Source organism: Lygodium microphyllum, chromosome 9 (assembly GCF_053477565.2).
Source record: "Lygodium microphyllum isolate KBCC chromosome 9, Lygodium_microphyllum_v1.1.10, whole genome shotgun sequence".
Taxonomy (NCBI): domain Eukaryota; kingdom Viridiplantae; phylum Streptophyta; class Polypodiopsida; order Schizaeales; family Lygodiaceae; genus Lygodium; species Lygodium microphyllum.
The window spans coordinates 77,093,120-77,117,476 of NC_141143.1; the positions used below are offsets into that span (position 1 = coordinate 77,093,120).

General features: G+C 40.6%; 1 protein-coding gene across 1 annotated transcript; it reads right to left on the minus strand.

Annotated features, from left to right (window-relative positions):
* Window positions 1-13,484: 13,484 nt before the first annotated feature.
* LOC148031210 (E3 ubiquitin-protein ligase AIRP2-like) lies at window positions 13,485-17,116 on the minus strand. Its single transcript, XM_087684745.1, has 5 exons — window positions 16,566-17,116; window positions 15,629-15,779; window positions 15,393-15,459; window positions 15,066-15,300; window positions 13,485-14,264 (listed from the first exon to the last, which is right to left on the minus strand). The coding sequence occupies exons 1-5, from the start codon at window positions 16,643-16,645 to the stop codon at window positions 14,054-14,056; spliced, it is 744 nt and encodes a 247-aa protein (XP_087540871.1). The 5' UTR covers window positions 16,646-17,116; the 3' UTR covers window positions 13,485-14,053.
* Between the last annotated feature and the right edge of the window lie 7,241 nt (window positions 17,117-24,357).

The following is a 24,357-nucleotide window of genomic DNA, read 5'->3' on the forward strand; positions in this document are numbered from 1 at the left end:
TACGAACCGACTGTCAAGTCGATATACCCGCCGGTCGAGTGGTTCTGGGTAGAGGTGCTAATCGAGTAATAGCCGATGCTTACCCTGAGTCTCCTCAGAGTGAGAGACCTCCTTTATCCTCTACTGAATTAGAAACAGTAGATGATCCATCTGGTAGTGGGACATCATCTAGTGACGAATCTAAAGAGGGGTCCACTACAGAGGACATTTATCAGATAACTCTAAATGAGCCGATAGAGCCACAAGATAGGATAAGAGACGCGGATGTGATTGAGTTAGACCTTGGCACGCCGAATGATTAGCGGCCAATTAAATTAGGTTCCATGCTTAGTTCAGCAGAAAGGGAGGACTATGTGTCCTTGATTCAGGAATTTCGCGATATCTTTGCTTGGAGTTATGACGAGCTGAGAGGCATTCCTCCCAGCCTGGCTGTTCATACTATTCCTATAAAAGAAGGCAGTCGTCTTGTGCATCAGAAGGTAAGGTGTATGCCTTTTGAATTGAGGGACGGGTTGTTTGAGGAGTTACAGAAGTTACAGAAAGCTAGTTTAATTTTCCCTGTATAGTACACGAAATGGTGTTCACCAGTTGTCATCAGGAAGAAGAAAAACAACCAGATCTGACTATGTGTAGATTTTAGAGAGTTGAATAAGCAGACGGTTAAGGATTACTACCCATTGCCATTTATTGACCAGATTTTGGATCGATTAGTGAGTAGGGAAATATATTCATTCATGGATTGCTTTGCAGGTTATAACCAGATGGCAATTGTAGAAGAGGACAAGTTGAAAACAACTTTTATTACTATCTTTGGTACTTTTGCATACCATGTGATGGCCTTTGGTTTGTGCAATGCGCTTGTATCATGGCAATGAACAGCAGACAAGACCTTTGGTGACATCTCCCCAGATGAGTTGAAAGTATTTATCGATGACCTGGGGGCAGCCACTGTGAGGGAAAGGATGTTGATTATTTTGAGAAAGTGCTTTGAGCGCTGCAGACAATTTTGTATCGCTCTTAACCCCCGGAAGTGTGTCTTTGGAGTGCCTTATGGGCTATTGCTAGGCCATGTGGTCAGCTCAGTAGGGATAGCAACTGACCCTGAAAAGATCAAGGTTATAGTCGCTATGGGTCCACCACGCACTCCGAAAGAGGTTCATAGCTTTCTGTCATTGATAGGGTACTATCGACGGTTTATAAATGCCTTGGCAGAAATGACGTTGCCATTAACAAACTTATTATCCTTTAGCTGTCTATTTGAATGGAGCGCCCCTTGTAAGGTAGCTTTCGAGGATGTGAAACAGGAGCTAGCAAAAGCACATGTTTTAAAAGCACCTAAAAGAGGCGAGATATTTTACATATTTTTAGCAGCCACCATGCATAGTATCAGCTACTATTTAGTCCAAATCTGGGAGGAAAAGTGGTATCATCCGATAGCTTTTGCTAGTCGAAAATTGGGCATTTCAGAGATCAACTATACCTACATGGAGAAGTTGTGTCTTGCGATGGTCTTTGCGACTAAAAAATTCAAGTACTACATCCTCTATGAGAAGGTAATTTTCTATACGAAGGCGGAAGGGCTTAGGTTGCTTATGAACAAGCTGCAACCGCCTGATCGTTTGGCAAAGTGGTTAATCACTTTGCAGGAGTTTGATTATGAGATTAAGAGTAAGCCACCGAGGTTGCAGGGGATTGTGGAATGCCTTGTGGATTTCGGGGAGCCGAAAGAGACTTTGGCTGAAGAAAGTAATATTGAAAAAATATTTAAAATTGATACAACTTCTATCCCATCTTGGTATAATGCTATTACACATTATCTATCAATAGGAGAGATTGGAGCTGGTTTATCAAAATCAGAGAAGATGAAAATCAAACAACAGGCTTTGAAGTTTTCCTTGATTGCAGGAACACTATATCAACAGGGTGTTGATGATATCTACCACCGATATGTGATGCCTGACGAGGTTCCTTTCATCCTGGAAGAGTGCCATGACTTTGCATGTGGAGGGCACTTTGCGGGACGGTTGACGGCACAAAAAGCTTTAAGAGCTGGATATTGGTGGCCATCCATCTTCCAAGATTCCTTTGAGTATGTTAAGAGATGTGATACTTGTCAAAGACATGACAGTAGAGAGAATAGGAAACGCTCACTTACGCCTATTGTGGCTATCCTTCCATTTGAGAAGTGGGGCATTGACTTTGTGGGTCCTATCACCCTGTCGTCTACTACCTAGAAGAGGTATATTATAGTAGCAACTGATTATTTTACAAAATGGTCAGAAGTGCGGGCGACGAGGCAGGACAATACAAAAGAGACTACAAGTTTCCTTTTAGAGCAGATTATCTGCCGTTTCGGTCCATCGAAGGAACTAGTGTCGGACCGTGGAACCCATTTTTTGAATAAAGTGATCAAAAGCCTTGGCAAATCAAGCATAACAAAACGACCCCTTATAATCCACAAGCAAACGGGCAAGTCGAAAGTACTAATAAGCGTCTTATGGGTATCTTGTCTAAAATAGTCTCTGAGAAGAAACGAGACTGGGACAGGAAGTTGTACGTGGCAGTATGGGCGTATAATACAATGTTCAAGCGAGCTACTGGCCATACTCCATTTAAATTAGTTTATGGAGAAGAGTGTGTGTTACCCCTTGAAATCAAGTTGCCAACCATACGGTTTGCAACTAACCACTCTTTGGGAGATGAGGATTCACTCTTTGAACGTTTCACGACCATAGCCCACATGGATGAACTGAAATTGCAGAGCTTATTACACCAGGATGTAGCTAAATGTCGGATGAAGCAGTTGCATGACCTTAAAGCAAAGAAGTATATCTTTAAAAAAGGGCAATTAGTTCTGTATTATGATGCACGTAGGGAGTTGTTTCCAGGGAAGCTGGAACCTAGATGGAATGGCCCCTACAAGATTGTCAGGATAGGGAAAAATAGATCTACGGCTCTACTAGCTGATCTGCAGGGAGTAGAGTTTAAAAATAAGGTTAATCTTAATAAGATTAAACCTTAGTATTTCTAAGTATGCTAATATGGGGACAATGCATTGCAGGTCCATGCTGGGGCTGATTTGAGACCTACAAAAGAGCTTAAAGCTGGTTGATGGGTCAGTTAATTCCTTATTTGGAGCACCCATATCTGGAGCAGAGATACCATCAGGGGAAACTTATCTGGTGGAGCAAAGGATACAAAGTGATTGAGCAAGAAGACAGAACCTTTGTGTGGGAGATCAAAGTCTTCTGCCATCACTGCTTACAACTGTTGACAAGTATCCCTGTTGAGTTCAATGAAGAAGGTGAGATGGAGCCGTCAGTTCACTCTCTAAACATGCTAAACTTTGATTATCATAATTACAAATAGAGAAGTTCATGATCACAGGCTGTGTAAACCCATTGTGGACGTATACATTATATTTTGACAAAGCATCCAGGGGCCCTAATAAAAAAGGGAGTGTTGGAGTAGTAATCCAAGATCCCCGACGTAGAGTTACGATGAAATTAGCTACTTATCTCGGGATAGGATTCACTAACAATATGGCGGAGTATAAAGCCTTGATTATGGGAATGCATATTGCCAAACAAGGTGGTATTCAGCGGTTGTTAGTAAAAGAGGATTCCCAGTTGATCCTGAATCAGGTAGATGGGACATACACAGTGCGGAATCCCATCCTTTGTATGTATCATCGAACTGCGATGACCCTACTTGTGGAGTTTGAGAGTGTCTTTTCAGCTGATTCCACATTACTAGAATCAGTTTGCGGATTCACTGGCAAATCTTGCTTATGAAGAAGACATTTTCTTCAGCTATGGTCCTAGTTTGGATATTGTGATCAATGATGAAACAGGACCTGGTCGCTTGTGGGGAATGTTATCAGAGCATGCTATATATAGCAGACGATGGTTGATATGGGTGATGCAAAGAGTAGCCGAGACCAATCTACCATTGTTATCCTGGATCCATAGGCTAATTAGACAACATACTATGCGTACACCTCTTGCTATATATGCAGGAGGGATGGATCATAACCTTATGCATTTAGTTTAGGGCTGGGAGCCCTGGTTTTTCCTCCTTGGAAAGGAGCATATTATTGTATATCTGTACTATTTTGGGGAGGGATGTGTAGGTGCTATTGTTTTATCTCGTTAGACCAAGAGGGCCCGTTTTGCGAGGTTTTACTGTTTTATTTCATTAGGCCAAGAGGGCCACTCAGTTTCTTTAGAGGAAGTGCTTTATTTCGTTAGGCCAAGAGGGTCAGTTGTCTGTTTAGTACAGGTGCGGTTAATGGTTTCATGTTTTAGTCTTGTGCTAGACAGGTTCAAAGAAGAGCTTGGAAGGAGCCTTTGTCACGATGGAAGCTTCTTGTGGCTCTATCCAGGTGATATCTCTCATTTATGAGTACCGTGTTTTTATGCTATATGTATCTGTGTGCTTGTAGGGGATTTTCTTTTCTTGTTGGAGACCGGCGTCCAAGGCATGAAGTCCCAAGTTTAGGTTAGGTATGTCTAAGGGAGGTCTAAGTAGTCATTGCCTCCTGTAAAGACATTGCCGGGCATTGAAAGACCTGTTTTAGAAGGCAGTTCTAGTGACCCTGTTCTGCTAGCCTGCTAGGCAGCCATTCTAGGAGTTCTTGTTAGTTGTGAGGCAATTAGAGAAGCCTGCCAAAAGGAAAAATGATGATGATAGAGAGGAAAAGAAACCCTGAGTATCTAAAAGACAATAAATATATACAAAGGTGTGTAAAAAGGGGTTCTAACCCCTATAAAAGAAAAGAAAGGCAAAGTTATAAGCAATTGATCATCACCTTGCGAAGGCCTGGTAGGTTCCTAGGGATGAGTCAGACCCGAGGCCGATGCCTTGTCTTCCTAGGGGTGGCATCTTGCTGGAAAAGAAAAAAGTAAAGAAGGTTGGAGTGAAAATAAAAGTGAGTGTCAAAAAAATATTAAGTGTCGCCTTGCAAGGGCTTGGTAGGTTCTTGGATACCGAGACAGGACCTGAGGCCGATGCCCTGTTCTCCCTGGGTCACTATGCTCAGCTCCCTCCTTTTTACATGCTTGAGTATGGAAAAATAAAAACCCTAAAGGAAGAAATGTGATAAAAGAAAATACTTATTGATTAGGCTATGGGAGTCCTCGCCTAGTAGGAGCTCCTGGTTGTGTTGTCCTTAGTTAGGTAAGTAGTTCAGACCACCACTTGGGGCGACCTCTTTGATAGTTCTTTTTAGTTTGGCCGTGTTGGAGCAGTCGGTTAGTGACTAGCTTCGGATCTTCTATCAGATTATGCTAGGCCTACTCCTTGTGGATTTCATGCCTTGGTTTTGTCAAGGGGTAGGGTGAGCATTGTGATGTGTTTTAATATATATCTATTTTATATCAGCTTGATGCTTCCTTTGGTTGTTTTGTACAGATCTATTGTGGGATTCGACGAGCTGAGTCACCCTATCCCATGGTTGCCAATGAGAGCGGAGTTTTGAGCTCGGGATGTGCCTAAAATTTGCCAAAAAATCCGAAAGTTAGGGAAAAAATATTTAACATCGAAGGCGGCGACTCCAGCTAGGACGATTTTAAGCACCAAGTGAAAGACAACTTTTAAAAGGCGTCGGAGCGACACTTGTGGATTTTTGATAATTTTTCAGTCTACCATGCAGGTTGTCAGGAGTTTCCAGTCAATGCGGGATGTCAAGCCGGACGCGCAGAAATTTACAACACTCAAATCGGATGCCGGACGGGGAAATGGCCACAAGATGGGCAAGATTTGAAAAGGTGGACTTATTTTTGGCCAAATGGGTTGTGACCTTTGGGACATTGGACATTTTATGCATCTTGGCAAATTGTGGTGAGAGAAAGTAGGATCAAAACGTGAGGAAGAGGGCACCATATCTGCGTCGAAAATTGCAATTGATGGAGATGGAGAGGGTGATTGCTGCCTGCAAATAACCCACACAACCGATCATACCCCCGGTCTACTCCTTCCTTGCTGATCATATCGCCATCCTTTGCCCGTACAATGGTGGCCTAAATGAAGAATTCTGATTCTAGTCTTTCTCTCTCCTCCCTCTCTCTCCCCTAAAGGGTTGTTCTTGTGTGCAAGAGGAAAATGAAGAATGGTGAAGGAAAGCTTGTCCGGTGGAGACCGGATTGCTTCCGGATCATTGTAGACATGAAGATTACTGATTGTGAAGATGTTGGACATTGAATGAGGGCTGAAGATGTTGGACATTGAATGAGGGCTGACCCGCAGTCCCGCACCAAAACCGAGATCCTGAGACATGAAGCCTAAGTGGTAATTCAATTTTTATGAAGGAAAAATGAGTTTTTATGCTATTTGTTTGATGAAACATTGTTTCCATGGGTTGATTATGCATCATGATGTTGTTTTCTATGAGTTTCAACAGTTTATAATCTAAAAATCAAAAAATCATAAGTGATATGGCTGAAATTAATGTCATAAAACCCGAAAACCACGCGTTTAAGGGGTAAAATGGAGTTTTTTTTTGCAAAATAAATGGAAAATATGAGACATAATGCCAACAAAACCTGAAATTTTGCTGTCAAGGAACCTAAGGGCCACATCCCACAATCAATCTTAATCTTTAGTCATTTTTTATTGAAAAAATATAGGAAAAATACCAAAAAATGGTGAAAATGGGGTTTAAATGGGAGAAAATTAGGAAACGGTAAAAGAAAAATTTCAAAAAATTACATGTGTGTTTATGCAATGTATAATGAAGGTAAAGCACGAGGTTGGCCTTGGTTTACCCTCGTTTCTATGTTTCCGTCCGTGTTTATCGCTTTCTTTGTAAGGAAATACACATAAAATGACCTTTTCACCTATCAACGAATGCAAAATATTAAACGGTAGGGTGAGAGGGGAGGTTGAGCATCAAAATATAATTTAAAATCTAGTTTATGTGTTGCATCAGGCTTATAGGATATTGTTTTAAAATAAAGAGAAAGGCACCATAAGCGTAAGACTCAGTGTCTTTTCTCTTTGCAGTACATAAACGTTAGCATGGAAATGATGAAAAGATTGGTTTCGCACAATGCAAAATGTTGATTTTCTTCTGTTTGTGCACTATGCATGGTTCATGGTATCAAAGGAAAAGCTCCTGGACTGTATAGCAATTGTTTTCTTAGGAGTTTGACCCATGATTGAGAGTGTGAGGTTATTCCTTGCCGCCGTAGGATAGAGGGTCGGTTTCCTAAGGGACTGTTAAGTGAGGACACATGGTATATCTCCTGGATTTGAAATATAAAAGAGAGGAGTTTGTGTTTGTTTGTGTTATATGTTGAGTAGTGCATCAAGGGGCCAATCCTTGCGATGTAGGAGAGCTGCAGTGGGGCCGCGGTGTTTCTACCGAGAGGACCACATCAAGAATACCAAGGTTTGCAACCAAAGGACCTAACTAAAGAGCCTCCTTGCAAGCCTCACTAGCTACAATATACTCTACCTCTATAGTAGATAGAGTCGTACATTTCTATATCCTAGACATCCAAGAAACAGCACCTCTAGCAAAGATGGAGACATAGTTGGAGGTGGACTTTCTACTGTACGTATGTCCTACATAGTCATAAACAATGTACCCCATGACTCCTATATATTCCAGTCACCATAACATATGCACATATCTACAGTGCCCTTAAGGTACCTCATCATATCCTTCACGGCATCCCAATGATACCTACCAAGTATAGCCATATAGCCTGCCACAACTCCCACTGCAAATGCCATGTTAAGACTAGTGGCTATCATGACATACATCAAATTTTCCACTACGAATGCATAAGGGATCTTGGCCATATCAACCTTCTTCTCATCATACTGCGGACAATCATCTTCACTAACCTTCATATGAGAAGATAAAGGATTGCCAACAAGCTTAACACTTCCATATGAAACCACTCAAGGACCTTCTGGATGTACTCCTTTTGTGACAAGTAAAAGAGCCCCTTAGAGCGATCTTACATGATATGCATCCCAAGAATATATGAGGCCTAGCCCATGTCTTTTATCTTGAAGCTCTTCTTAAGCTAACTTTCAAGGCATCCAACTCATCGTGAGCACTCCTAGCAATCAACATATCATCCAAATATAGTATCAAAATCATAAGGCTACCATCACGATCCTTCTTTCTATATACACACGGATTCATATCACTATACGAGTATATTCCTGTGAATGCATGAAAGCATCAGACTAGTGGTACTATTCCCTAGGTGCTTTACTTAAGGCCATAAAGACTCTTTCAACTTGCACACTAGGTGCTCCATGCTTTTTTTCTCAAAGCCCTTAGGTTGCTGCATCATCATGTAAGTCCCCATATAAGAAAGCCGTCTTTACATCCATTCGATGAAGATCTAGATCTAACTATGTAACCAAGGCCAAAATCAATCGTAGGGTAGACATCTTAACTATAAGAAAGAAGACTTCATGGAAGTCAACACCATGCCCCTACTTAAAACCCCCTAGCAACCAATCTAGCCTTATGTGCTAGCTTGGGGCATCTAGGGATACTCTTCAACTTGTACAGCCACTTGCATGGCAAATCATGCTTTCCACTAGGCAAGGAAACCAAGTCCCATGTATGATTTTTCTACAATGAGTCATGCTCTGACTACATGGCCCTCTCCCAAGAGTGACGATCACCTTTACGCATGGCCTCATCATGGATAAGAGACTCACCAACATTTGTTACCATAACATAATCCATGGAGGGTGCAAAAATCGATCAAGCTAATGTTTATTTCTAATAGACCATTGCAAAATAGGCTATTATGCTTGTGCATCCTATCTAATATTATGGTCATGGACTAGTGGAACATCAACTATTGCAAATTGTCTAGCTAGCTGTACAATAACTAGAGGCTTCTCTTAAACTATCACCATGCATACCTCAACTACTTGCTCAAGCTGCTTATGTATTTTCTCTTCATGAAAAACAACATCATGGCTATAAATAATATTTTGAGTGTGTGGATCCCATAGGTGATAGTCCATCTCACCTACACCCTCATAGCCAAGAAAGACTCATTTCACTTACTTAGGATCCATATTATTATGCTTGTCCTTGGAAACATGGCAGAAAGCCTCAGAACCAAATATATGCAAATGAGCATATGATGGAGGTCTTCTTGCCCATACCTCCTCTATAACCTGATACGTAAGAGCAATGCATGGGGATCCATTAATCAAACGTATATTAGTAGTAACTACCTCAGCCCAAAAGTGATGTGATAAGCCTACCTAGCTATGCATACTATGGACGATCTCTTGAATTGCTCGGTTCATGTGCTCAACCATACCATTTTAAGGTGGGGTGTATGAGGTAGTCAACTGACACTTAATACCCCTCTCATCATCACAAAACTTCTAAAAGGCTTTAGATATATACTCACTCCCATTGTCAAATCGTAAGCATTTCAACATATACCCATGTGCATAATGCTAGACTTCTTATATGAACTATGTGTCTACCTACCATAAAGACAATGATCACAATAATCAAAACATATATAGTCAAGGGATGAAAAATACTACAAATAGGTAAGCATTTTCATTCCCTTTAGTGACATGTGCCCAAGGCAACAATACCATAACAATACATATGATACACAATCACTGCCAAAGCATGGTTAATAAACCCATATATGAGTAAGGGATAAAGAGTGCCAGCCTTCACACTTCATGCCAAGAAAAGATTCTCATAGGTGATCTTCCATGAGAAATCACCAAAAGATACAAAGTAACCTGCATTATCCAACTATCCAATAGAGAGTAGGGTTTTGGTCAAAGCCAAAACATGGCGATCAGCATGTAAAGTAAAGATATTGCCTAGGAAATTGCAATTGTATATCTCCAATACCAACAATATCCAATGTCAAGTCATTACACAATCTAATAGATCCTATCATGCTATAATAGAAATGGCATCACTCTCAATGAGGGGTAACATAAAATGAAGCCCCTAAATCAATTAGCCAACACCAAGAGCATCGGTAAATGGGGCAATAATCAACTACGATACATCAAGAGAAGAACTTGCAAGTATGTAATCATTATCCAAATTAGTCTCCTACACTATATTAATTTCTTCAATCTTGATGGTGAACTTGCTAGGGAAAATGTTGTGATCATCATTATTTTCTTGCACTTTAGCCTTTCCCTTTTTCTTGTACTTGCCATCATGTATTTTATGGCACTATAGCTGAATATGACGTGGCTTTCCACAAAAATGACAAGTCAATGTAGACTTACGGCCATGGAACTTACTACAAGACTATCCACATGACTAAGAATGAGACTTTTGAGAGTCTCTCCCATAGCCATCATCATTAGCGCTCTTAGCATGACAGCTATGAGAACCATCAACATTCTTCTGGTTAACTTATTCATTCAACAATGCAGCCTCTACATCATGCAATTTCAACCCATCAATAGCACGTTAAAAAGGAGAATGGTAGAAATACCATGTGTTAAGACCAACATCGCCACCGTTGTTGGATCATATGAGAAGAGAAAGTAGAACGAGACCGCCTCATGAGGAGAATCATAAGGGCTATCAGAAGCACGATGAGGACAGTGCGACACCCAAAAGGAAGAGGATAGGTCAACTGTGATTGTAAGGATCCCTAGGGAGGGAAGTACTTCTTCAAAGATAGCCATTGATCAAGAAAGGATCATCAGAGGCATCAACGGTCTGCACCTGAACAAAGCCGTTAGGATTGACAACAAGTACCTTGTATGGGCCCATCCACCGTTGTTGAAGCTTGCCAGGAAACTTGCCAGATCTCGAATCATAGGCTAGGACAAGATCGCCTTCTTTGAACTCCTTGTGCTTGATGAAACTGTCATTATAATGTATTCCATGATTCAAGCAATATAACCAACAAGAATAATGGTGGAAGAATCTCCTTAAAGTCAATCCCTTGCAAAAACAATTGAAAATAGAGTGAAACTCATTTAACTAAACAAACATGGAAGAGTCCTCCATACGAAGGTCCATGAGATGCTTCAACCAACACATCTAAGAGAGACATGGTTCTCTTTATCATAAACATCATGGATCTTCTCCCATAACTACCATATGTAGTATGCCCTTTAGAGACAATATTGTAGAATACCTACTTAGAGAGTGACAAAATGATTATAAATTTACATAACTCGTCCAATTTAACCCAATCCTCTATATCATAGCATTTTGACTTTACATCATCATGTGTCAATGGCTTAATTTGTAATTTTTGCACCAAAACTTACCATATATCTACCTTCTAATAGCTATAATTAGTGCTCTCTAATTTGTCAATGTTAAAGATAGCACTGTCATTTGATCCAGTAGCCATCATGCTAACAAATGAAAGCATAATATAAGAAGATAGGCTATTGTTAATGTCTACAAATCAACCCCACTTCCAAATCAAAGCATCTGCTCTCATAAATAATGCATAAACCTACAATTACATTATTGATGTAATAAATATAGCAATGAATCCAAGACCAACTATGAGCAATCAAGAGGGAAAAGCCAAGCTCCCAATGCTAGGTATATCCGATATATTCATTGACGTTGGGATGTTTGGAAAATGTATTGAGGTGCTCATTGATTAACTTGAGCTTGCATTGGCTCAATTTTAGTAGGCTTTTCATTGTTGTAATAAAATGGGCAGCAAGCATTTACACAAGGAAAGTTTATGTCTATTGTTCTTTAATGCCATTCAAGTACTTCATTTGATGTGTTGATGTATGCCATTGATACTATCCTCTTGAAAGCTTTTGAGCTTTGACTCTCAGCTTGGTAACATTCATATTGATAGTGGCTACTTGACACAGTGCTTCTACGCTTATGTGTTTGAGGATTTACTACATGTGTTGCTCCCGAATGTATGGTCTTGATGTATCTTAGCTTCCAGATGCTTATGAACATCATGTATTGAGCTCATCTTACTCAATTGTCTTTCAGTATTGTTCTAGTGGGAGTCACTTGAGTTACTTGAGATATTTTGCATTTGAACAGAGCTTTGGCCTTCATACAATTACGCATAGTCTATTGAGACACTGGGACTCATTGAGATATGTGCATGCTTTCTTGATGCTTATTGGATGATGTTACTCTTTAGTGGTATTATTTGATTTATGCTTTCCCACTAGCACTTATCTCTGTCGGTATGATTTTAGTGATGTATACACATTGCTTAGTTATGTATTGAGCTTTGTTACCCTTGCTTAGTTGGTGAACTACATCTTATACACAGTTATATTTGTTGTCTAGTAGAAGCACACCTCCTAGCGATTAGTCTAAAGCGTTTTGGCGCTTCGCACAATTTGTAAGCATGGCTAAAAATTTGGTAGGATGCAAAGTGAACACTCTCCATGTTACCAATATCAATTACATATACATCACAACAAAATAACATAATTGAGAGAAATAAGAAATCTCTCATCGACATGACATGATGCATAATTAAAAGTTTAGCTTTGCCACAATTTCTAGCTTGAGGGTGTTTTGTGTACAACTTATTTACTTAATAAGTCTCCCATCAAGGCATTACAATCTATTACTCTATATGAGACGTAAAAGTCATTTTTTGCTCATTTGTCTATTTTTGCTTATCCGCTTATGCATTACTACCAGTACAACAATTCAAAAATTTACACCAAGCCAGTAACATAACATTCCAAACTCTGCATTTCCTGAAAAGGTAGCAAAAAGGTGAAAATTTGCTAGCATACAACTGCACTCCATTGTCTAAAGCCCCCTTGCACACGGCCCAAAAAGCACCAAAAACCTTACTGCCAGAGGAGCGAGGATTCAGGAAGTTTATATAACAAATAAGCCATAGGAGCACTGGTCTCCCTGAAAATCAGATGTCCTGGAAATAGTAGTAAAAATCCCTAACAAATACATCTCAATTTTCACACAGCAAGAGCCACATAACAGAGAAAGGAGATCACCAACAATGACATTTTTTTGTCTCAGTTAGAACCTTAACTCCTTCACAGAGTTTCCTCCCTCCCAAGTATAATTTGGAAATGAGCCAATCAATAGGTAGCTTGCAAGCACATGCTTGTGTGGAGAGAGCAGAAGAGAGTGCAAGCGAGCAAGAGAAAAAAGTCCCCACAATGTAAGAATCACCTGGTCCATATGATGAGCAAATCAGAAGCAGGGACCATTCCTAAGATATGGCAAGAGAATATGTGCAGGTAAGGATGCTGACTGCTGACAGAGGATAAGGGGGGCCCCTCACGCTATTATTGGATAGAGCTCCCCAATACTGCAAAACAGGCACACCAACTTCATGACACATTGACTCACATTCAATTACATGAGCTCCTCCAATTCTCTGGATGCCAGAGGGAAGGTATCCAGAAGTTACAATATCACATCCAGCTGTGTCACAAAACAAGCAGCCAAAATAAGCCAAGACAAACATTTTGGAGGCCAGAAACCTGATAAAACGCAGAAGAAATTAGGTGCTGAAATATTTAGTGGTAGGCTATCTCATCTAAGCAACACCCTAACAGAATTTCTGGCAGCGTCCATTGGGCACTATACAATACAAGCAGAATTTTTCTAAACAGAACTGTGGACAGGTGGCACTTACAACAACAAAAAGAAAATGCACCGAGGCATTTTGGAGGCCACCTGCACATGAAATTAGGTGCTAAAATACTTTTAAGGGGGTGCCTCATCTATCAAACCTCCACATTGTACGATACAAGCAGAATATTCAACATGCAACTGCCACTAAACCGGCCCTCTTACCTAACTCTAGTTAGCATGCACTGAACACAATTTGATGTGATCAAAAGTTTAATTTATTTTAAGTCAAGAGTATTCTGAAGCTGAAGATCACCTGCAAAGAGCTTTTTCCAATGCAGAAGATGAGAAGCTCATTCCTTTGGTGTGACGAGCTAAATGAATAACCCATACAGGGTCATATCTAGTCAGTCAGACAGATTATGTACATTTATCACGACTGACTGCATAGACAAGCTCTGTTTATCTACAAAGAAGGTAAGGATAATACATTTATTATGCACAGGGATATCACTTCAAATGAGAATCATATACTGCCAGAACACTCTCGGAGACCAGAAGTGGCAACTTTTCAATGTACATAAACAGCCTCCTTAGATTGTCTTTAGTCAATGTTACTGTGTCTTGAACATCACATAATTCTGTGAAGATCCAGAGATCCCTTGAATCCACCCGTTTCAGGCTGTCCCGACAGAAAGGACATGATTGGGACCGAGAATGCCTGCAATAAGAGGCTCACTCAGGTTAAAAATATCTACTTGCATTGGTCAAACAACTAAGATCATGGCCACTCCAGACTTCCCACCTCAAGAGCAAGGAGAAAAGAAAGTAAACAATAACAATCCAAAATAAATGAGGACAGAAGAATTGCAAAATGAAAAAACTAAAGGTGATACATGGGAAGGACAGCACCATAAGACATCAAAGCAGTAAATCAAGAGCATAGGGAAGAGATCACCAGATTTCACATTGATGTAAAAAATAATAAGCTTCCTTAACATCAAGAGGCGCCCACCCAAAGAATCTATTTCCTGACACAAAGTTGAAGTTCAGAAACCAGAGAAAGGGAGACTCATGTGATTTTGCAGAAGGAAACTGTGACACGCCAAGTTTGTTCCAAGAAGAAAGTGGGATATTCTAGATTTTGCACTTTCTTATTGCGGAAGAAGTGCGAAATTTACTGACTGGGCTTGTGAATCTCAGTAGGTAAAAGAGGAGATTTTCAGTAACTCATACTTTGGTTTTGCCATGCTGCACACAAAAAAACTCAATTGGAGATTTCACAATCCAATGTATGTTGCCCCATATAAGGCCTGCTAGAGGGACAGCAATCATCTCCAACCTTACAAGTCTCCACAAGAATCCAAGCCACATGAATGAGGAATCTTATACTAGCTCATAACAACCAAATACTAGAACATTGACATATCATCAAGGCATCATTCATGAGTGCACAGAACCAAGTGACTTTACTTTACCAAACAACTGAGGCCAGTGAGATAAAAGCAGCTCAAGCCCTTACCAGTCCCTGAAGCACTTAATGCACATTGCATGATTGCAATCCGGAAGTACAACTTTAGTGTTGTTCTCCATGCAAATTCCACATTCCTGCTCCCACTCAAGGTCTGCATCTGACATGTTTCCCCTAGTGTCATCACACTTCTTTTTGTATCTATCCAAGCAAATAGCTTTTTGTTTTAGCTCTTCCATTTCTGTTAAACCTCCCTCTAATTGCTGCAATGAAGGCAAAATGTATGCTGCAAAGAAATACCAATGTTGTTAGTTTGGAGTTTCTTTTCTGACCATGGAATCCAGACTTGTCAACATGAGTACGGAAACAATAATTTACCGTAGAATTCACGGAGGCTAGACTTCCTCTCATATGTAGACATGGTTGTTGTACCATCTTTATAAACCTGGAATCCACCACCCAAAACCTCTACTGATCAGATAAGTTTCACAATTACAAACAATTCAGCATGCCCAGGTATGCCAAGGACAGCTCTCCATCACAACTAACCTAGACAACGAAACAGCCAATAAACAAAGACCCAACCATGTAACTTTGTCAGAAAAGCATGCGACCTTGTAGATTAAAATCCGCAGCAGGCCAAGGGCACCAGCTAAGCTACAATCTGTCCACCTGACTAAGAACAGAAAGAAGTGTGCAGCTGGGCTGTAGGAGAGCCTCATCTGCATGCATGCTCCATCATAATCCCTGGGAAACTCAAGTGCCCTGCAAATCATCCAAAGATTCTTCCATAAAAAAGCGGCCTCATGAATACAGTGGCTGCCAGAAAAAATAACATATGCGTGCACTCTCAGAAACATTTAGAGAAACCATGTCGTCACCTTAACTCTGTGCAGAGAAACAGACACATCGTACAAGACACACAACATTTGTGTACTCTAATATGTCCATTAACCATCCATCAATGAGTCCATGGACTCAGAAAATGTCATAAAAGATGTCTCATATGCTTATGTCCCTGAAGCCTCCAACGAAAAATGTGTACTGGTAGGTCTATCTCAAGTGACAAAAAGATATTTCATCAACGGTTTCGCTGTATTAGATAAAACTAGGCCGAGGCAGGCCTTGGAACCTGATCTGTTGAAATTGGAAGTTCGAGCTTTGGTCGAGCATCAAACTAAAAGACCTCACGAATGATGAAGAAAATACCATGATTTTACAAGGCCAGTTGAGAACTTAGGTCTAAAAATAATCTCTCTCTCTCTCTCTCTCTCTCTCTCTCTCTCTCTCTCTCTCTCTCTCTCTCTCTCTCTCTCTCTCTCTCTCTCTCTCTCTCTCTCTCTCTCTCTCTCTCTCTCTGTGCGTGCGTGCGTCTCTATCTTTGTCTGTCACTGTCTGTGTCTGTGTGCGTGCGTGCGTCTCTATCTTTGTCTGTCTGTGTCCCTGTCTCTGCCTCTGTGTGAGCGCGTTCGCACGCATACCCGCAAGTAGCACAAGAAAAAAAGCGCTGTAAATATTGAGACTGAAGGGGCAGAAACGATAGAGGCTTACAGTGTGTTGGCGTGTTGAATGTCTGCTTCCAAGGCTTTGAGAGACTCCTTGAAGGATTTCCCTAGGCCAAGCAGTAACATGGCTGATCTGAAGCCGGACTTGTGACCTTCTCCCTTCGTCTAATGCTTCGAGAGTCCTGTGCGGGCGTTAAACCTCTGTGTCCTGCGGCATCTCTGCAAATGAATTGCTTCTTGTACCTAGGCGACGCGCAACAATCCGGCGTTTTGGATGGCTCTCAGAATGCCAGAGGCGAATTCCATTCGTCTTCTGGAAGAGGCAAAGCTTGTGTAGGAAGCACGGAAAACCTTAACAAAGGGGGGAAGGAAGGCAGACCCGGGAGTGGGGGTGGAGGTGGGGGTTGCGGGAAGGGGGGCGGGGAGCAAGGATGGAATCCTGTCCTTTTTCCCGGTGTTTGATGGAGGGAGGGGAGGCGCGGTGGACGGGGGCGAGTAAAAGAGGCGTTTGGCAGGGGCAGCGGCACGGATAGCAGCACGGCACGCTTATGTCTCGTCAGGAGATGGGAATCGCCATGGAAAGCTCGGGCAAGCTTTTTTCTAAAGCAACATGGGGAAGGGAGAGAGAGAGAGAGAGAGAGAGAGAGAGCAATTTCTCATTACCAGAAAAAAAAAGAGACCAATTTCCAATTACGAAAAGAGACCAGTTTTCAAATTCTGCACTTAATTTAATAAAATAAATAAACTTATTTCAATTTCCAATTACAACCAATTCAATTTAATTTCCAACTGCGAAAAGAAACCAATTTCCAAACTCCGTGTTTGATATAATAAATAAAAAGTCACGTGTCGTGGCTTTTTCTATTTTGCCAGAATTTGTTTCCATTTGTCTGTTTATTAGAATTTCAATCCTCATCAATTTCGCAAATTTGATATTTTATTAGAATTTCAGTCCTCATCAATTTCCCAAATTCAGTATTTATTTAATTTGATAATAATTTCCATTTTGTCTTTTCACTAGAATTTTTCAATCTTCAGCCGCCACGTCAGCTGGCTTGGGATTCCGGAGAGGAGCACAGATATCTTTATCTTTTCATCGGGAAAAAAATAAAGGTTTTTTTGTTTGCCCCCTCTGGGGCGATAATCTGTTGCTTGAAAACAACAAATGAATACCCGTTTCTTTCCTCGAGAAAAATAATGTTTTCATTTCCCGAAGGTATAACTTGATAATGCAAACATTAATTAACCATTCGTTGTATCTTTTTTTCTTTCATCGAGAAAATATAAGTTGAAATTAGAAAATACAAGCATTCCTCGTTAAAAATATATAATAAATATGTTTTTATTTTGTATTCAATGGTTGACAATTTACAAAACAACATTCTTTAGATCACAAACACGCGGGAGGAATTTTTCTTTCTGCACAGAATTTTGAATATTTTCTTCGCCTTGGATTTCAATTCAATGCTCTTCTTGAGTCTTATGTTTGGGATAAGAACACATGCAGCGTTTGGGCCCGCCCCCTCCCCCCGGGCCCCGCCACACACACACAAGGATAGTGCTCTAACTCATTGCTTTTCGTTGTCATAATAAGAAGAAGGTGACATCATGCAAGCCAAGAATTTTAAATACTTTGCCCTCTTACCCACCTTGATGAACTTTTGGTATTATTGTGAGAAAAATCTCACATTAACTAATCCAAGTCTCATTGTTATAACAAAAGCTTCATTGCAACAAAGGGTCTATGCTTTTGATATCCTCTTTGAAATTGTTCTTCATCTCCACTAACACATCTACAACTTCCTCGACATTGGCTCCAAGTTGAGAGTCCTCATGCAACTTTTGCATCTTTTATACATCCTTCTCACCCTACAAATAGAAAATCACATTTAAACCCATGCAATGGTTCAAGTCATCCTAACATCTATGAAAACTTTTTCTTTCTTTTTATACATATTTCAAGCTTCCTCCCAATTAAAAAAAACACATTGTTAGTAGAACTAGCACTCTACACGTGTCATTCATCAAGGCGTCTCTGAGGAAATGATGTTGATCTCTCTCTCTCTCTCTCTCTCTCTCTCTCTCTCTCTCTCTCTCTCTCTCTCTCTCTCTCTCTCTCTCTCTCTCTCTCTCTCTCTCTCTCTCTCTCTCCAAACACTAAACATACGTTTTGCAAGATATAAGAGGGGTTTTGCATATGCCAAAATTAAACAACTTCAATCATAACTTGCTTATGTTCTTCCCATGTTACAATATGGATGAGTATGTCATCTAAATATATTGCCAAGTTCTTCTTTTCTATAAGATCACCAAAGATTTTATTGGCCACACATTGGAAAGTATTGACATTATCACTAAGTCCAAAATGGCATTCTAGTAAGCTTTGCGTTATGCGAATGTCATCTTATGTGCATCTTTTGGTGATACTGGTATTTGCTAATAACCGGATGCTAAATCCAAGGATGTAAAGTATCTTGATTTTCCCAAAGTATCTAGCATATCATCTAACCTTGGCAAAGGGTATACATCATGCTATGTAATCTTGTTGAGTGGTGGGCAAAAATCAATGCGAAACTTGTATGTGATGCCATCTTTCTTCATTAGGTGTGGCTCTAATGCCTACTCACTTGAAGAGTGTTGGATGATGCCTTTCTATAGCATGTATTTGACTATTTCACATATGTATTGGTTTTCCTTCAGAGATTTTCTTCACATAGACATTTTTATTCGAGGTGATGTACCTATTCTTATTTCATGGCAAATTGGAAGATTGACTTTGTTAGTGACTTGTCGTGGCTAGAATAAATCTTTGTAATGTTGCAGTATGTATTTGATATCTTGTGTTCTTTTATTTTGGTGGACAAGACGTTCTTCATGAATGAGTTGTGTGCATGTAATCTCTTCCATTTTTGCTAGTGCATCTAATGGGATTCAGATGTTATTATTGATTCTAAGTGTTTTTGTCAAATGTCTATTCTTATTTGTGTTTTTATAAGCCAATCTAAGCCTAAGATGATTTGAGAAACTTGTGTTGGTAAAATATACAAGTAATGTGTATCTTTTGTGTGCCCTAATTGTAGATGCAACAGTGTGACTTTTCTTATGCGATATAAGTTGCAATTGTTTCCAAACAAGACTGTTATTGGGTTTGTCATTGTGATTTGTGCTCCTAAGGTCTCAACTAATCGGTGACTAATAGAGGAAATTGTACTTCCTATGTCAATCAAAGTTTCTACTTGCTTGCCATTGACTTACACTTGACAGTGCACAGTTGTCATTTTGGAAGGCTTGTGATCGATGGTGCACTGCAAATATCTGGTCCTCATCATCCATTCACTCAAATGTTTTCCTAAATCGCAACAAATTTGACTGGCTCATTTGTTATCACTTGTAAGTTTTGTGTTTGCGCCCTTTGAAGTTTATGGCAATATTTCCTAATGTGACCATAATTATTGTAGAAAAAACATTTTGGTCTCCCCTAACTGTCAATGACCTCACAAATGGGACTGTTAGTCCCCCCACCCCCTCTCTCCTCCTTAAAACAAGGAAAAGAGGAGAAAATAATAGTAAAATAATAATATCACTACAAGATATAGGCCTTATACCGACGTTTAAAGCGACAAAAATGCAAATAACAAAATTTGCCCCCGTCGTCGCAAAAAGCGTCGTTATTGGCAACGCCATAGAACAGTCGGTATTACCGTCGCTATCAACGTCGGTATTGGCGTCGGTATCAGCAACGGTTTGCGATGTCTATAACGACGCCAATAACGACGCGAGCAGTAAAATTTGCGACGTTAATAGCGACAGTAACAGGGGAAAAAAAATTTGTGCTTGCTGCCCTGCCACATATAGCACTGTGTGCTTCATGAGAGCTATACAAAATAGTTTCTGCACTACTGTGTACAATGCACTTGCAAACAAAAACAATGTATACTGAAATCATAAAATTGATACATGAAATAAATACATGATCGCATAATAAGCAATTGGTATAATCATGACAGGATATCACTAATACATAGAAAATGTCTACATAGATTAGACGACTCAAAAATAAAGGTGTGTGAGCTCCAGGGATCCAAGGGCGAGCTACAAATTCTCGTCCCCCGAAAGCTCGTCCCGCCGCAAAGGAGCATCGAACGGACTCTGCAAAAAAAGAAACAACACATCAGTCCACCATACAATAATGCATTCAAATATCTCATGGTAACTACAGACAAGAAAGATGAGTGACTTACAGGGCCGCCGCATCTATACAATCGGTCGATCAATGCAGTGAGACCGTGCCTCTCTACATATCGAGTCTCAAGGCCAGTCGGATTGCGATTCGTAATGGAGTGCTGCAAAGAAAACAAAATACTAACTATTAGAAACATGATTGTCAGTACAAAGAATATTTTAAAAAAATAAACAGGCAAAACAAAAGAAAAACTTACAAAGTCCTCCAAATATGTCCTGTGGCCGCCACTCCCAAGATGATGGACCACTCCGGCCTCGAGTCATGCCCTCGTCGCCTTGCGCTGCTGACTCCAACGTCCTGGAGAATTTGTAGCCTCCTCCCTCAGTCGGCGCCAGTCGTCTGCATCTAACCACTCGGGCTTTGTAGCCCCACTCTTGATTCCCTTGCTCAAATCATCTATGTGACATGTATGCACTCATGCAATCCATCATCCAGCCCGTAGAGAATCTATCTACTGAGGCTGGCACTGGAAACTCCTCGTGCAAGGATGCTACTATGTAGTCCTTGCTCCCCTCCAGTATCACTACAACAAAAAGGCTCCATAGATGCACTTGTAGACGCAATATTTGAACTGTGTTAAAAAATGTCGGGCGCGTTTATTACCGCATCTACTGCTGTGTCTAAAATTTCGCGTCTAAAAGCGCGCTTATAGTGAGAGTTACACGTCCATATAGACGCGCGTATTGATGCGCTACGTAAATATATAATCATATTTATAAAAAAGTGGATATATTCATATTGTGTGTCTATACACGCGTGTATCTGCGCGTCTAAAAAAGCGTTTACCTTGCAAGTTTTTGACGAGAATAGACGTGCATTTATCCTGCAATTTAGACGCACTGATAGACGCGCAAAACAGAGATATGAAAAAAAAACCAGAGAGCATGTGGCTTTGCATGCTACATGCTCTCTGGTTTTTTTCCCCCCATCAACATCAAATTGTATGCTTAGGAAAAACAGAGAAAGATTATTTTGAAGATTGGATACTGAAAACAAAACAATGTATGTAGAACACCAAATTTTATATATATAGATGAAACGTTTTTACATGATGAGTTCTAGTGCTTGTGACCTCAAGCATGGTCATGGTCGCAAGCACTAGCTGAAAGTAATACATATCAAAAATGAAAATTACAAGCCAAGGGGAGGCATGCATGCATGGGGCTCCTCTACATCTCCTCAGAAGAGGCATCATCATCGCTACCACCACCGCTGCTGTTGCCGCCACCGCTACTGCTAGTCCCCCCTTCGCTATCCTCAACTGCATCAGGGTTCGCCTACACAAAGGATTAAGGTATATAAATACCATTACAAACAATAAATTAGAGTTATCTATACTTTTCATGTAAAAAATAAAACATACCTCTTCTGGTGGTGGAATCCTCATGGCACGATTATATTACTTCTTCGTGATGAGTCCCTCCTCCTAGAAATGCTGCCAAGTGGACGCCCGGTTATGACCTTGATGGTAGCCTATCTCTCTAGGAGTAGGCATCCTACCAACGATATGATACTACAAAACAATTTGAATATACAACATATTAGAACACAATACATAATGAAGTGAAACAAATTACAAAATTTAATTTAAAAAAAGAAATCAAATAATACTTACAAACTCAGCCTCCCATGACTCCCTACCACCCGATCCATAATGCTACGATCCCATGGTTGCCATCTGGATACATCGCGCCTCTGCATGCTGGCGACTTGTCATTTTCTCCGTTGCTCTCTTATTGGCCTCTTTCCACTCCCTGCGGTGGCAATTGGGTGGTTGGCCATATCCAGGGTGCCCCTACTCTTGTCTCCACAGTGACTCCTTGGCACGCGTCATAAGGTGAGACCTCTTGTTATAAAGCGCGTCTCTCACCTTTGACCGTCCCCAATCATCTGAGAATCGTGAATTCTCGGGATTAGGGTACCTTCTATGTACTTCTCGCAGCACCTCTTGCCACAAACCATTGTTTTGGTGCTTGAAGGGAATCATGCAATCTTTGTATGTGGCATGCATGACACTCCTCAAGTAGGCTATCACTTCCCTCCCCTCAGAGTCATGCAAGATACCACCAACATCAGTGACAAAGTAGTACATTTGTGGAGGCTCACCTCTCTCATTTTTCGGTGAGGGTGATCGAGAGCCACCTCCTAGGCAACCCCCACAAAGCCCTCGACCTCCTCATCCTCCCGCACGACTCTCCCTCCTCCCTCGATGGGCACTACCCTCTACCTCACTCGATGCACGTGCTTTTGCAGATGCATGTTCTTCGGCCGATCCATGTACCTTAGCTGATCCCTGTGCATCAGCTGATCTATGTGTTTGCATAGTGCGTGGAGTACCTGTTAGTAGAGGTGTGCCAAGGTTTGGTGTTTGTGCGGCAGTGCTAGGCAAAGATGTGATAGGTGTCCCAGACATCACACTGAAAACCTCCTCTGCAGTGGGAGGGTGACCAAGATAATTGGTCATTTCCCCCATGAATAGCTCCTTGTTTGGAAAACCTCCAAAAAAGCTACTAACACCTCTAGAAAACGCTGCTAAGGTGTTGTTCATGCGTTCCAACTCAGGATCAGTGCTGGAGGATCCAGGATTCCACATCTACATAGTAAAAATCATATTACCTTGTGCAGATAAAACATATTACATGCTATGTCTATATCTGCGTCTCTGTGTGCGTCTGTTAGCCCGTCTATTTCCGCGTCTATACCTGCGTCTACACTGTCACCTAGACGCACTGACAAACGCGCACAGTCCGACCATTTCTTTTCAAACTTGGTTAAAAAACGTGCAAAAAACCTCCATAGATGATAGATTATAGCATGTAAAGAGAGAGACAAATAGACTGAGAAAGCAAACAAGATTGAGGGAGAGAATAACTCGCCTTCTTTGCTTGTTCCGACGGGTGGCGGCTAGATTGCAAGCTCCTTGTTCTCCTTCTCCCTTCCCTTGGTAAGTTGCTTGAATCTTCTTCTCTTCCTTGCTATTTGGCTCTTGTTCTTTACTCTTTGGCTCTTCTTTCCTCCTGTCCTCTTTTTACTCTTATTTCCTTGTCTCATTGTCTTCATGAAGTGATAAATAGACATGAGTAGTGATGTCGAGCTCGAATTGTAGAAAACACGCAAAAAACGCAGGAAAGCACAGGTTTAAAAAGAAAGCCACAACTTTTTTTAATTTTTTTTTATATCTGCATGGCGCGTCTGTAAGCACATGTAAATGCACATGTATATGCGCAAATAATACCTATTACACACGGTGACAGACGCGCAGGAACAATTAAACTGATTAGATGCTAGCTTTTGGTTGTTTTTGGATCAACATGACATGACTTTCCTAGTCTTTCAATATCAAAATGTTTGCCTCCATGTTGTAAGTATCAATGCATGCATTTAGGGAATATGACATATATAGATTGTATGTGCATAGTGGTCCAACAAATCAAGCCTCTTTCTTATTTGCAGGCATTATATATTATAGTTAAACTCTAACAGTTTATATTGTGCAAAAAGGTATCATTGATTTAAGCTAAGATCTTGATCTACATTGCTATTCATACAATTTCATGTATGTTAGGTTGGCCAATATGCTTGATTAATGCAAGAT

Coding starts and splice junctions, on each gene's coding strand:
- LOC148031210 (XM_087684745.1), bottom strand. CDS start 16,645: ATGTTACTGCTTGGCCTAGGGAAATCCTTCAAGGAGTCTCTCAAAGCC. Junction 15,780..16,565: donor ATTCAACACGCCAACACACT/GTAAGCCTCTAT, acceptor GATGATTTGCAG/GGCACTTGAGTTTCCCAGGG. Junction 14,265..15,065: donor ATTAAGTGCTTCAGGGACTG/GTAAGGGCTTGA, acceptor CTCTTATTGCAG/GCATTCTCGGTCCCAATCAT.